This window comes from Emydura macquarii, unplaced genomic scaffold, assembly GCF_026122565.2.
Source record: "Emydura macquarii macquarii isolate MOO-44397 ecotype Brisbane River unplaced genomic scaffold, CSIRO-AGI_Emac_v2 contig_2805, whole genome shotgun sequence".
Lineage (NCBI taxonomy): Eukaryota > Metazoa > Chordata > Testudines > Chelidae > Emydura > Emydura macquarii.
The window spans coordinates 2,372,274-2,387,243 of NW_027132942.1; the positions used below are offsets into that span (position 1 = coordinate 2,372,274).

Below are 14,970 nucleotides of genomic sequence, written 5' to 3' on the forward strand. Positions count from 1 at the left end.
GTGGCCCCTTCAGCGGCCTCGGGGAGGTGATCCACCGGGAGAGCGTTCCCATGCACACCTTCGCGAAGTACCTGTTCTCCGCCTTGCTGCCTCACGACGCAGACCTGGCGTATAAGCTGGCGCTACGGGCCATGAGGTTGGTGGGCATTTATTCCCGCTTGGTTTGGTTCAGAGCAGATCTCAAGAGCAGTGACTTGACCCACGCTATTTTCACTCCTCCCTCTCCAGCCCCGGAGCCTGGTCAGTGTCATTTAGCTCAGTAGCCGCTGGGGTGAGCTTGTTGGCGGCGAAGATTAGGTTCTGCTCTTCTGAGAAAATGCATTAGCTACAGCCGAATATTTCCTCCCGTATCGTCCGCCCTGTCTGCTGAACTGGGCGAGTGCGCTTAGGAAAGGACCCAGACACCAGCTGCACCCGTTGTCGCTCTGTGTCGTTACCCCTCCCGCCATCCCGTGATGGCGCTGTCTCCCAGAAGCTAATGGAGAGTGAAGGCAGAGGACAGCTCAGGGCAGTCTGCCCCCATCCCTGTTCTCTGCAGCCCACTCTTCCTTGCCAGAGCGGAGGAGGAGAGCAGGAACAGGAAGAGAGCCCAGCTAGGGGCCAGAGCAGCTGGGTCACTGGCGGGGCTTAGCCCTGCACAGAGCGTGGCGAGGACAGCTGGCAGAAAGGACCCTCCGGGGCATCCACCTGACGGGACAGGCAGGCTCCCACTCTCTGGAGGGAGAACTGCGCTGTCTGTCTGTCTGTCTGAGCCCGTCCTCTGGCCCCAGCGCTGAGTAGCTGGCTGCACTTACCTGGGACGTACCCCCTGTATCGGAGCCCTAGGCAAGGGCAGAGCGGGTCACAGCCAGCCACAATCAGAGCCCTCTGGGTGCTGCAGGACTCCATAGCTTCCCCAGGAAGGGTTGCTAGCCCCATTCTGCAGAGGGGAGGGACTTGTGCGGCTCGCCCAGGCCCTTGCTACGTCGCAGAGCCTCAGGATCCCTTGGGGGCAGGAGGAAGGGGGGTATCGTTGTCCAGCACAGAGCTCTGAGTCCCTATCCCCTTTGTCCCAGCCATGGGAGAGCAGCCCCGGACTCCATCCGCAGCTCCGCTTCTGTCCGTTTGCTTTCTCTGGGAGCAGGGAAGAATAAGAGACCGGGTGCCCTGGCTCGGACGTCCCTTTCCATTTCGTGGGGAGGAGGCTTGCTCTAGGAGATTGACGGGCCCAAGGACCCTGGACAAGGTCTCCAGGTTCTGTTCCTGGGCCTTGAACCCCTGTCTGGGAAGTCTCCGGGGGCTGAGTCTGGTTACTTCTCCCCCACCCTCCGATCCCGTGTGATATCAGCGTACATGGGGCAGTTGCCATCCTGGTTGCCCTCCGAGTCCCTGTCTTCCAGGCTCCTGGTCCTTGCTGTGGGGCAGGCATGGGCCTACTCAGTCTGTCCTGATCTCTTCCTCCAGCGCCCAGCCACCTGCCCGGGAGGAGGAGCAAGGCTGGCACTGGTGTGTAGAGGAGGGTTTCTCCCCTGAGGTTGCAAACACAAGCTCCTGGGGCAAGAAGCCCAACTGTGGACCCGGACGAGCTTTTCTGATGGGCATGCGTGCAGGCAGGGACCACCTTTCCTTCCCCTCCTAGGTGGCCTGCAGACGGTGTGGCGTGGAGTGCTGGATGGAACAGGATGGGGTTCGGGCTTCTCCCCCTTCCCAGATCTGAGGGGATGTGCAGGGAGCTTTCCTGCACCTGCCGGGGAGGGGGGGAAACGTAGCTCTTTCAGTTGCTGAGGCTGAGATCTTCCAGGGTTTGGGTGCCCAGTTCCCTCAGATGCCTTGGAAAACCCCGGCCGAGAAGCTAGGCCGGATGCGTTGATGAACTAAGTGCCTCGGCTACCCGATCTTACTGCTCTTCCCCGGAGAACTGGCCTTGCCCCTGCTTCTGGAAACCTCCTGGAAGGAGTTGGGCTTCCACGTGAAAGAGCCCCATGGCCCTGCTGTCCTTTACGCAGCCCCTGCTCCCCTAGAGACGAGCCGGTGCTCCCTAGACGCAGAGCCCTTTGCTTTCCCTTGCACTGGGATCCGCGCTTCTGAAGGGCCGAGGCTCCATGTCTGAGACCTAATGTCCCTGTCTCTGTCTAATGCCCCCCTACTCCCCCCCAGCCACCACAGGCTGCAGTCACACAAACTGGCCTTGTGGACAGAGGGGCCTGTCCCACGTCCGCCGGGCGAAGACCACGGTGGGAAATAGTGACGCCTCTGCCTGCTTCCACTGCACACGGCTGGCCAAGGCACGCTTTGCTTCCCGGGCAGCCCTGCGACGAGTCCCCTTCTCGGACGGGACGGGCTGCTCCGGCAGCTTGGAGGCTGGAAGTTCTCGTAGGATGGGTGGAGAGGGGGATGAACGGCAGTGGCGAAGTACTCCCCAGCCATTCAGTTTGTGGGGCTCTCTCTCTTCTCCCCTCTTGCACCCCTCCCTCACGTGGGGGTCTCCCATCTGGGCTAGGACCGTTGCAGCTTTCACTGGAGGAATGGGGGTGCTGCCTACACTTACACAGCTTCCCCTTTCACGCCACTTTGCCTCCTGGCCTCCGTGACGTGGCTGCTCTGGAATCCACTGCAGGTTGGGAGGTGGGAATGGGCTCCAGCCAGCGGAATGACTGATGAGCCCCACATCAGCGCCCCACAGCAAGAGACCTGGCGGCAGGCCGAGTTCTTGGTGCTGCGTTGTCTTGTGCCGGGAGCCGGTTTGCCGTCTAGTCCGAATGGTGGCTTGCAGGCACGGTAGCGAACTCCAGCTTAGCCGGTGTGGTGCTCCAGGCCCCTGGCAGCCGTTCCCCTGCTCAGCAGCAGGCATGCCACGTCTGTAGCTTGGGCACAGGGAAGGGGAAGATGCGGTTTCCTACCCTCCTGGATTCCGATGACTTTTGAATAGTAACACACGAGCAAGTCACCCAGCCCCTGCAGGGCCTGTGAGAAACGTGTGCTACTTGTGTTCCTAGCCAGCCCTTGTAAGAGGAACCAGATGGTTCGCCGGAGAGCTCTGCTTATCCCTCAGATGAAAGGAGCAGCAAGGGAGGGTTTTCCGCTTCTGTTTTCCTGGCCAGTTTATAAATCACTTTGCGGCTCTTCGGCTCCCTTTCAAGTATGTTTGAAATGGATCCTTGCGCCCACGGGTTCTGCACGCAGCCCACGCATGGAATGCGGGTTGGGGCCTTCAGAGAGCTCGTTGAAGCTGCTCACGCATCAGGCCGTCATGGATCTCCCCTCATTGCCTGGGGTGAGGGCGGGAGGGGACTGCCAGCGCAGGAAGGGGTGGGGCTCGGGGAGCTGGGAACCTCTGACGCAGCCTCTTCTGTCTCTCCTAGGCTGCCCGTGCTGGAGACGACCACTCCCTCCGGAGACGTCACGCACCCTCACCACCTGGTGTCGGTGGTGCCCAGCAGGTACCCGCGGTGGTTTACCCTGGGCCACTTGGAATCGCAGCAGTGTGAACTGGCCTCCACCATGCTGACAGCAGCCAAAGGTTAGTGGGAGCCCCGTCTTGCACCGAAATTGGCTGCTTTCACGTCAGATGGGGTCGTGGAGACAGTAACTTGGCTTTGACCTTGGAGAGATTCCCCCCATTTTTCACTGAAGAATCTGCTGGAAGGGGAATTGGAAGTGGGGGGGTTCAGGGTCCCCTCCGGCGGGGCTGTGACTGGTGGGCAGGTAGAGCTCTCAGAGGCCACGCTGGGAGCGACCAGCATGAGCTGCAACGCAGCCCCTAGGGACCCGCGGGCGCAGTGCCGGGGAGAGAATCACCCACGTAGCCTTCGGTGCGGGAGTGGGAGGGGAATGGCAACGCCCCCTCTCCGCCTCGCCCCAGGACCAGGAAGGCAGGCGGCTGAGGGAGGGCTGCTGCTCGGAGTCCGCGGGACACCGCCGTGGACAAGGGAATCTTAGAAACCCTGCCGTGCTTGGGCCCGGCTGTCACACCAGTTTTCGCTCTGACGTACGTGATGGCCGTTTCCATTCCAGCAGCCGGTGGCGGCGCTGTCTGGATTTGCAGGCCATCCTGAACTGGCCTCCTTGTCTTTGCAGCCGATGTAGCAGTCTCGCTGTCATAGCACAGTGCTCAGTGCCATGGGAGAGACACATTCACTTTCTCCTGGGGCTCGATCCAGTGCCCGCTGAAATTGATCAAAAGGTCCCTGTTGACGTCTATGGGACTTGAACCCCAGTCCCTTGTCTCCTGCTTTCTGGGCTGAGTGTGCTGGGGTCTCTCTCTTCCAGCTGGTTGAATAGCACTGATGGCCTCTGCTCACGTGTCCTGTCCGTTCTAAATTGGCCAGTGGCTGGGGCTGCAATCTGAAGCCCAGAAAGGCAGAAGATATAAAGCAAGATCTGAGGCATCCACTCTTGTAGCAAAGAGGGAGGGGGGCTAAAAGGTGGGGGTGGCCACGTCTCTGGACTCAGTGCGTTCTCTTTGCGTTGCTTTTCTGCACCCAGACAGCGAGAGTCTGGGTGATTTTTCTCCATGAGGTTTTGGAAGGTGGAAGATGAATGTTCCCCAGGTGTGTGGTTTTCAATAAGGTTAGCTCTGGACCTAAGCAACTGATGGGTGGAGCGTGATACCCCCCTGTAGCTGGAACCCAGCGGCAGAAGGCTTGTAAAACCGCTGGTCAATGATCTGCTGAGCCTCTTCATTTCCTGCCGTGACACACTGATGGAGACTTGAAGGCAAATGGGTTTTTTCTCTTTTATTTATTAGATTTTCGTTTGACAGGAAACCAAAACAACCCCCTAGGCGAGGCTGGACAGGAAAGCAAATAAATCGTGACATCACAGGCAATGATGCACTTAGACGGCTTAAAATCAGAGAGCTGACAGGCTTCCACTGCATATTGATAACAGTGTCATGATGCAGTATAATTCCAGGTTGTTCTGAACAGAAATGATCTCCCGTTCCTTCACAAGCCTGTTGAAATTGTGGCCAACACAATAACTTTTCTCATCCATTTATTTTCCCATCCCCTATTGGCTTTTTCTAGTTTTCCCATTCTTTGGGCTCTGTTTTGCTTCCCCCTTGCTGTGATCTCACAGAAAACTGATACAAATAGACGAGGGATTTTGTTTGTTTATTGTTCCTGTTCTGCTTCACCTGGGTGGTGTAATAAATCCTCCAAGAGGATGAACAGGTTTCTTGATTTTGATTTTTTTTTTCTTCCAACTCTTACATTTTCCCCCCAAATGTTCAAATGCTGGAGCACGTCCATATGAGATCCTGTTTCATTGCTGTGTTTCCGACACGCTTCCTTCCATTTTTATGTCTCTTTTTTAATCCTATTGGCTGTATGAGGAGACTTGGAGAATGATTTCCCTTAACTGTGGTGACTGCTGCAGAGTGCTCGGGGCAGGGTGAGTGGCAGCGGGGTGGGAGGGGTGTCCAGCACCTGCTGCCCATGGCAGCTGGGAGTTCCGGGGTCCACCCACAGTGGTTCGGAGCTGCGTGGCCCTCCACGGCGGCTCGGAGCTGAAGCAGAAGATATCACGAAGGTCTCTGGAAGACACGGAATCCGTGATCTCTGTGATATAAACTTACCCTTACTCATAACAGAAGACAAAAGGTATCCCTGTGGCAAGCAGTGTTCTTTTTTTAATGTGTCTAAAATTAAGAATTAACCACCTCAGATATTCAGTGTCGGCTGCGATGCCAGTCAGGAATTTGAAAACAAAGTCAGTGAATCCATCCACATTTGAAAAACTTTGGCAGTTAGAAACTGAACCAAGTCTCAACATATAAACTGTTGCTTCTTGCTACAGTCAGGGATTCATCCTGAGCTAACCTTAATCAGTTCGCTTTCACATTCTTCAGTTGCAGAAAACTGCTTGCAAAAGATAGTAGGAGGTTTTATTCCTTCAGGAGCAGTTTTAGGCAACAATCCAGTTTCCATAGAAATGTCCTTTCCCTCTTCAGCTCGGGGTTGCTCTAAGGAAACATTTTCCTGAGCCCTAACAGACTTTCTGGGTTTCAGTTAAGTCCAGAACCAACTTTGAGACACCTGGCACATCCTCAATTAGCATAAGCTGAGAGGTACACTCTGTCTGCTCTTTAGACAGAAGTTTGGAAACAAACTCTCCCTCAGCAGATAAACTGCTATTCTTCACATTCACAAAGTTAGAAATTTCCTCCCCTTTGTCTCAGCCCAATGGCTGTTCCCAGACAAACTTTGGGAGATTGGGGTAGCTTCCTCCATGGGCAAGTCATTACTCCCAAAAGACCCAGGCTTAGGAACCTTTCCTTCCTGGGTTTTAGCTGAATCCAGAACCACTTCTGGTACAACAACTGACAAATGCTCCATCACCATAACTTTCTGCCTGCTGCACAGACAGTACACCAGAGATAGTTTCTCCCTCAGCACATAAACTGCTATCCTTACCAGACAAATACTTTGAACTTTCCTCCCCCTTGTCCCAGTCCTCATGGCTGTTCACAGACAAACAATGGGAGAGGGCGATGGCTTCCTTAACAGGCAACGTGCCACTCCCAACAGAAAGCTGCTACTTTCCACAATCCCAAGGCTAGAGATACTCTTCCTTGTCACAGCACACCTGGCTAGCCACGGAGTCATGCACCCCCCCTTCACAACTTTCCCTGTTGACTACAGGTAGCACAGAAGATTTACATTGATGCTCTCTCTTGGACTGGGTGACATTAACCTGGTTACATGTATTTACCACATCAGTATTAAACATGTCAAACTCGCGATAAACTGGAAAGATTCTCTCCCAGTCGCTGTTAAGAGAAGCTGGGCTTCCAGGTGAGGTCAGAGCTTTTTTCTTTTCCGGGGTCTGGTGTTGGATTCTGGCTTTTTCTGTCTGCCTTTGATAGGCCTCTCTTCGGCAGCCTTCAGCTCTCTCTGTCTTTGATGAGTGCTCTCCTCCAGTTCAGCCCTCCTTTGCCTTTCCCGCAATCACGGATCTGCCATTTCTTCTGTTACTCGGGCTGCACATTCACGTCTGGAAATCCTTGCCTCTGCTTCGCGTTTCAGCCTTCTGAGTTCCTGGGCTCTCTCCTCCTCTTCTCTTTCCATCTCAGCCATTTCTCTCTCAGACCAAACACGCCGTCTCTCTCCCTTTCACTCTCAAGGCTTGCAGTTTCATTGCTTTAGCTGATTGTGAATCACTCATCCTGACTCACTTTCATCTTTCACACTCTCGGCATCAAATTTTACAGTTTGGAATAGCGTGAGATTCTGATCCAAAACCCAAATGTTCTGGTTCTGTGGATCCTGCTACAACTACGCCACTGTGACCCGTCTATGCCTAGGGCAGCCACCTGAAAATGCCAAGGTCAGGGCAGGCTGCAAAAGGAGAGCAGATTCTCCCAGCACTGGTGGGTGACATGGAAGTCAGACGTCCCAACCAGCCACAAACAGCGCTTCTGATTCCCCAAACCAGTTATCAGGAGCCAAAATAAAGATACACACCGCCCCCTTTACTGCATTTCAGTCTCTGGCTCCCAATCAGCCACTAGGTCCAGTAAAGAGACCAGTTATTTAAACTCTATGCTCTTTACCCAAAAGGTTCCTCCTGACCACAAAGGGTCAACCACAGCACCAGATCAATATAAGTTTAGATCTTACCCAAAATATCACGCTGCCAGCCAATCCTTTAGCAACTAAAACTAAAGGTTTATTATAAAAGGAAAGGAATAAACCATGAGAGAAATGTTAAAGGGTCAATGCATATCAGATACAGACAAATGATTTGGAAGTCCATATACATCAGGTTTCTAGTAGAATTCTGGAGTTTGCAGGCTTGTATAGTCCCTCTGGTGTACATCCAGTACCTGCATGGTTCTCAGTCCTTTGTTTCACAGCTTCAGTTCAGTTGCAGATGAGTTGATCCAGAGGTAGGTGAAGACTGAAGACAAAAACAGACTAAAGACAAAATGGATCCCGGGCAGCTGCCTTTTATGTTCTTTTCTTTGCCATGCTGCTTGTGGAAGTTTACAGGAATAAGATGGAGTCCAGAGTCCGATGAGTAGGTCCTGGTGACTCATCAGGTATATCCCTGGCTTCTCCCCCTGGGCTCCTTGCACCTGTGAATCTGTTAATGGGCCATTAAGCAGGTTACTGCTGCAGCCATCCTGTCTGGGGTGTGGCCCAGACACAGCACAATTTGAAATACAGATATCTCAAACATATCCACAACTTCCATTACACACATAACACATGAACATAAACATCATCATCTTACTTAGCACATTACAGCCTTTCTAACAGTACCTGGCACGGCGTATCTCACATGAATTACTATGATTTTGACATACTGATGTCAAACAATACAATAAATACACCCCCCCCCCCCCAATCCAGCCAGCACGACAGAAGCGTTGCCAGCAGATGGAGGGAAGTGATTATTCCCCTTTATTCAGCACTGGTGAGGTCACATTTGCAGTACTGTGTCCATTTTTGGGCCCCCCACTACAGAAAAGATGTGAACAAATTGGAGAGAGTCCAGCGGAGGGCAACGAAAATGATTAGGGGGCTGGAGCACATGACTTATGAGCAGAGGCTGAGGGAACTGGGCTTGTTTAGTCTGCAGAAGAGGAGAATGAGGGGGATTTGACAGCAGCCTTCAACTACCTGAAAGGGGGTTCCAGGGAGGATGGAGCTAGGCTGTTCTCAGTGGTGGCAGATGACAGAACAAGGAGCAATGGTCTCAAGTCACAGTGGGTGAGGTCTAGGTTGGATATTAGGAAAAAACTTTTCCCTAGGAGGGTGGTGAAGCACTGGAATGGGTTACCTAGGGCTTGTTCACACTTACCCGGAAATTCGGCGGCAGTCGACGGGTGTTATGCAAACCACGCAGAGTAGTTTGCGTAACTCCCGTTGACTGCTTCTGCGCGCTGTTCACATTGCACTGAGCTGTTCCCATCCGCTCAGCGCTACGCTAGTTGAGGGGGTGGACTTATTCAGTCGACTCCCTCATTGTTTGAGTGGGTCTCACTGGCCGCTCAGTAGATCATGAAAGATCGATCTGGCAGTGGCGAATTTGCCGCCGCCAGTGTAAACATAGCCCTAGGGAGGTGGTGGAATCTCCATCTTTAGAGGTGTTTAAGCTGCGGCTTGACGAAGCCCTGGCTGGGATGATTTAGCTGAAGTTAGTCCTGCTTTGAGCAGGGAGTGGGACTAGATACCTCCTGAGGTCCCTAATCCGCTAGGATTCTATAAGCCCTGTCAGTAGAGGGCGCGGGCCTGAGACGACACACTGGGTTTTGTGGGTGTGATCTCCTGAGCACTGAGTGGGATGACTGAGAGATGATGAGGTCAGAAGGGACCATCATGGTTGTCTCGCTGGGCCCTCTGCATAGCCACAGAGGACTGAGCTTTCTGCAGGCAAATGGTTGCAAACGCAGAGGTAGTCTGAGTTCTGGGTGGTCCAGTTGGGCCCAGATCCTCACCCCCCAGTGAAATCATTGGGAATGAGGGGCCTAAATACCTTTGAAGATGTGAACTGAAGTGAAAACCTGGGGTACCTCTCGCTTGTGTGTGCGCAGGAGACATGCTGAGGTTACGCACGGTCCTGGAAGCGATACAGAAGAACATCCACTCCTCGTCCTTGATCTTCAAGCTGGCCCAGGACGCCTTTAAGATAGCCACACCCGCCGACAACAATCCTGACACGACCCTGCTGAACGTGGCACTGGAGCTGGGCCTGCAGGTAGGGGAGAAACGGGGGGCATCCTTTGGGGATGCTCAAGGGGCTTTACTGAACCCAGTCGCTGCTTTGGGTGGCCCAATCCTGATGCCTTCTGGCCGGCTCCTTCTTCAAACAAGTGGGCAACGTGGTTGGTACATCCTGGCGATGGCTGGAGGAAGGCCTTGTTTGGAGTGCATTGAATGGAACTGCCCTGGGGGTGCCTGCCCTGTAGCATCCCCTGCTGGCTGAGTGTGGCACTGCTGGCATTCCTTGCCTCGGTTTCCTTCCCTCCGGCCACGTCGCGAACGTAACCCCTTCCAGGGTAGCAAAACGCCAACGAAAACGTCCCAACAAACGACATTCTTCAGCCCTCTGGGGGGCTTCTCTTTCGCCCTGTTCCCAGCCCCTGCCTGGGCTACCCTTGAGAGTCTGTCCCCTGCTCCAGCAGAGCCTGAAGCCTGTGCCCCTGGAGTGCTGTTCTCAGCCCCTGCTGGCCTCCATTCCTGGCATCCTGCCCTGCGCTGTTTGCAGCCCTGGTTCCGCAGGAGTCTGCCAGCTCCCTGGAGTCCCACGTCCCAGACAGGCTCCCCTGCGCCCTTCGATGAGGCTCTGCTGAGTCCATTCAGCTGTGCCTGACGCTCCCGCCTTGGTGGGGGGAGCAGCTAATTAAGCAAGGCCACAGTGAGGCTGGCCCCACCTCCCCTTAGTGAAGGGGCCAGTCCCGGTGTGGCCGTACCGCCACAATATCAAAGTGGGCAGGGCCTGGCACATGAACGTCCACGTTTGCCATTTCAGTTGGCCTGATTCCCTGCCCCTCCCACGCTGCCGTCCCAAGACACAGGACACGGGGCTGTCCCAGGTCCCGCTCCCAGCCGCGGCCAGTCTGCATCGAACCGCGATGAGCAGTTCTGCCTCTTGTCCTGGCTGTCGCCCGCCGGCAGACAGCTCCGGGGGTCAGGTGGGAGCGGCATCCCGCAAGGGGAGAGCCAAGCAGGGACAAAGAGGAGGGCTGGAACCGTCTTCTGTCTTCCAGGTGATGCGGATGACGCTGTCTACCCTGAACTGGAGACGAAGGGAGATGGTGCGGTGGTTGGTCACCTGTGCGACGGAAGTGGGTGGGTACCGCTCGTCGATACAGTGCAGGGAGGCGCGTGTCCGTGTGCTGCTCCCATCTCTGCTCCGCTCCACGGCTCTGTGGCCCACTGGCAAAGGGCCAGGGAGGGGCTCACATGGTGCAGCTGCACCGGGGTGATTTGCTGAGCGATGGGTTGAGACATCGGTAGATGTCATAGTGTTCAAGGCCAGACGGGATCATTTTGTTGGACCTGTGCTTAGCCCAGCCGGAGAATCTCCCCAGTCGCCCCTGTGCTCAGCCCAACCAGTGGGGTGAGACTCAAGCATTTCAGTCATCAGGAGACCAAACGGTGCCGCAGGCAGAGACCGAGGGGGTGCCAAGACCCAAGGCCCCTGCAGTGGCAGGGAATTAATTAGGTGACGTGCCCAGATGATCCTGGCAGGTGACCCATGCCCTGTGCAGCACAGGAATGTAACCCCCGCCCGCCCGCCTTCTCTGCCAGGTCCCAGTCAGTCTGCCCTGGGGAACATTCCTTCCTGACCCCAAATCTAGCCCTGAGCACACCGGAGCCGTTGGTGCCGTGCCCTGCCCGAGCGGAGGCAATGGCAATAACCGCAGGGCTCCTGGAGGGCAGCCTGTTCTGGCTCCGGTTTGTGGGAACGCGGCGGCGCTATTGCTCTGTGTAGCATTCTGCACCCTGCAGTTTCCCCTCTCTGCAGCACAATGGTGTCTGCTTGGCCCGGGATAGCCAGGCCAGGGCACCCAGCCCTGGGCTCCTAACTCCTTCCCCAGGCTCCTGCTGAGAAGTGGCCTAACTCAGATGTGCTGAGCGACCGCAGTGCCCAGAGAGCTGGATTGCTCAGCATTTCGGACCAGGCAGGGCCCTGCTTGGCTTGAGGAGCCTGCCCCCGTGTGACCGCCCGCTGTGCCCCAGCCCGTGCTGACGGCGTGTTCCTCTCCGGCAGGTGTGCGAGCGCTGGTCAGCATCCTGCAGAACTGGTACACGCTTTTCACTCCCACTGAAGCCACCAGCATCGTGGCCGCCACGGTGATGTCCCACAACACCATCCTGCGGCTCAGCCTGGACTACCCACAGCGTGAGGAGCTCGCCGGCTGCGCCCGCACCCTGGCGCTGCAGTGTGCCATGAAGGACCCCCAGAACTGCGCCCTCTCGGCCCTCACGCTCTGCGAGAAAGACCACATTGCCTTCGAGACGGCCTATCAGATTGTCATAGATGCCGCCTCCACGGGCATGACCTACTCGCAGCTCTTCACCATCGCACGCTACATGGAGCACCGGGGCTACCCGCTGCGGGCCTTTAAACTGGCCTCGCTGGCCATGAATCACCTGAACCTTGCCTATAACCAGGACACCCACCCGGCCATCAACGACGTGCTTTGGGCATGTGCGCTGAGTCACTCCTTGGGCAAGAACGAACTCGCTGCCATAATCCCGCTGGTGGTGAAGAGCGTTCACTGCGCCACGGTGCTGTCGGACATCCTGCGGCGGTGCACCATGACGGCACCGGGCCTCGCCGGCATACCGGGCCGCAGGAACTCTGGGAAACTGATGTCGACAGACAAGGCCCCCTTGCGCCAGCTGCTGGATGCCACAATAAGCGCTTACATCAATACCACGCACTCCCGGCTCACCCATATCAGCCCTCGGCACTACGGCGAGTTCATTGAGTTCCTTAGCAAAGCCAGGGAGACCTTCCTCCTCGCCCAGGACGGGCACATCCAGTTTGCTCAGTTCATAGACAATCTCAAACAAATCTACAAAGGCAAGAAAAAACTGATGATGCTTGTGAGGGAGCGGTTTGGGTGAGTTCCCACCTGCGCCGCCCTCGCTGGCAGGATTTGCTGGCGGCACTGAGCGCAGAAGAAAGGCAAAATCTAACCACAATTGGCAAAACAAAGGGTTTTTGTTCTTTTGTTGGGTTTAACCGTTTCACGTCCTGAGAGGATTCCAAGATTCTTTGGGCGCATAAACCAAAAGACGAGACCGATTTGCTCAGCATCCCACTCTCCTGAGTGTCTAATAGTTTAATACCAAAAGCTAACCTGGAAATCTAATACCTCTTTCCTAAAGGAAGCGGTCACCCGCTGGTCCTAAGACGGCAAAGCAAAAGTAAAAAAAAAAAAAAAAAAAAGGAAAGAATAAAAATACCAAGCAAAAGAAACGTGCAACACTAAACCTCATGCGTCACCCAAAGCGACGGCTTTGCAATGCCGCGCACGCCCTGCGGAGACATGAAACTCCTCTTCTCCATTTGTGAAGATACTTAAATAAAAACTAAATTAACTGTTCTCAGGGATTGCTTACTAAAGGTAACAAAAAAAAAAAAAAAGCATTTATGATACTGTAAATACTATAGTATATGTGTCAATTATTAAATTGTAAAGTTATAATTATTTATAATTATTCTGTCTTTTATTTGGGGGGTACTTGAAATTGTCGTGGCCTGGGACTTTTTTTTTTTTTTTAATTAAAAAAGAAAAAAGAGGAGATGCATGACCATTTCTCAGGTTTCCCTGGCATCGTTCGTGCTGTCGGCACACGAAAAGATGGGGGGGAGGGAGGCAATCGGTAAATCGAAAGGAATCCAGAGTCTATGCAGAACCACAGAGACGTTGCGGCCCTGGGAGAGATGGCACCTAAACAGGCTGGATTAACAGCAAGGGCAGACGGCAGATCAGTGCTTCAGGACAGTCAAAGGAGGGACTTGGTCGGACGCTGCTGGACATTATGGGAACCCTGCCCCCTAGTCTGCTCTGTGGATGGTTGTCCTGTGGGGCCAAGGATTGCTACAAAACACGAAGAATGGAGACAGTTGTGCTGGAAACCGTTGCGCCCATAGTGTATATATCTCTATTTTTGGCCTTTTCTCGGTGTGTGGGCATGTGAGGAGTGGATGTCCGTGTGCGTGGGGTGTGCACGTCGGGGGCTGACTCTGACTTCTCTGCACAGGGTGGGGCTGGTGGGGGGCAGGAACACAAACACAACTTCTTCGGTTATCTTTGTCCTTTAATTTCCTCTCCATCTCCAAGCCTTTGTCACTCAGGCTAACGCGATCACCCGATGGACGAAGGCTTCTTGTCACGTGTCCCAATTTGTGTCACTCCGTCTCCTGCTGCTGTTTAGCGATCCGGGCTAGATTCAAACTCCTCGCTGTGACGGGGTTGGGGCTCCTTCTTATTCCAGGTGTCTCTGTGTTCCCCTGGACCAGTGTGTCTTAGTTTTAAAAGGGTCGGGAGGGCTGGGAGGGCTGGGGCCAGTGGGGAAGGTGACTTGTAGCTAGAGAATGTGGACTAATGATGTCTGATTTTTATTTCTGAAAGATATTTGTGTCTGTGCTACGGATCGGAAAACCAGTTGTACTCAGTATTTGTTGCCACAAAAGTATCATTCTTCAACCTGTTTCTTTTGTGTGTGTGTGTGTGTGTGTGTGCGCGCGTGCGCGCACAACCTCATGACCTAATGTTTAATAATAAAAGAAAAGAAAAGCTAATACTATTTATGTATCGCTACTACCGTTTTATATAAACTGTGTTGGAATTTCGGTGCTGTTCTTTATTTTCATACCGAATAAATACTGGGGGGGAGGAAAACCTCAAATCCAGGGCAGCTGGTTTTCGAGCTAAAAAGGGCACAACGTAGAGGGACGTCACTGCCACCATGTGGCGCTGAGTGAAAAGGAACAGCACCGGGAAATGGATCTGAGTTGCTGCGTTCTGTGCGGGAAGAATGTGTCTCGGGGCGGGACGTACAAGATCTACCTCTGAGCGTCACAGAATTGGCTTGGAGCAAGAGGCAGGGACTAGTTAGCCCTCAAGGGCCGGGTCTCCGAGACGGCTCAGCATTGGCCTAGCCGTGCGCCTGTTGACCTGGGAAGGGGGAGCAAAGTTGGGCCAATGTGGATGCTTTGGCAACCCCCACCCGTAGGCCTTGATCCGGCAGCTGGCTATGGAGATGCTCAGGGCTCCTGTCCGGCGCACAGACTGGGCGTTTCCAGGGTGCTCATCTCTTGTGGCCAACGGCCTGAGTAACTCGTGGCTTTGCTGATAGTCGGGCGTCTGGCTGTCTGTTGCAGGTCTAGCAGCCCAGGCCTGACGTGTGCAGAGCGTCCTTCACAGCACCATGCAGGCCTGGGCCCAGCATCACCCACCTTGATCGTGAGAGTCCCGGAGCGCGAAGAACAGGCGGCCCTGGGCGAAATCCCCTCCCGCCT

At 54.4% G+C, this 14,970-nt stretch overlaps 1 protein-coding gene across 1 annotated transcript in view; it reads left to right on the forward strand.

Moving 5' to 3' along the window:
• ZSWIM5 (zinc finger SWIM-type containing 5) overlaps positions 1-14,301 on the forward strand; it is a 150,722-nt gene extending 136,421 nt beyond the window's left edge. Inside the window, 5 exon segments of the mRNA XM_067567835.1 lie at positions 1-136; positions 3,342-3,499; positions 9,521-9,684; positions 10,697-10,778; positions 11,704-14,301. Coding sequence (XP_067423936.1) covers positions 1-136; positions 3,342-3,499; positions 9,521-9,684; positions 10,697-10,778; positions 11,704-12,566 — 1,403 coding nt within the window. The 3' untranslated portion in view covers positions 12,567-14,301.
• Positions 14,302-14,970: the final 669 nt, after the last annotated feature.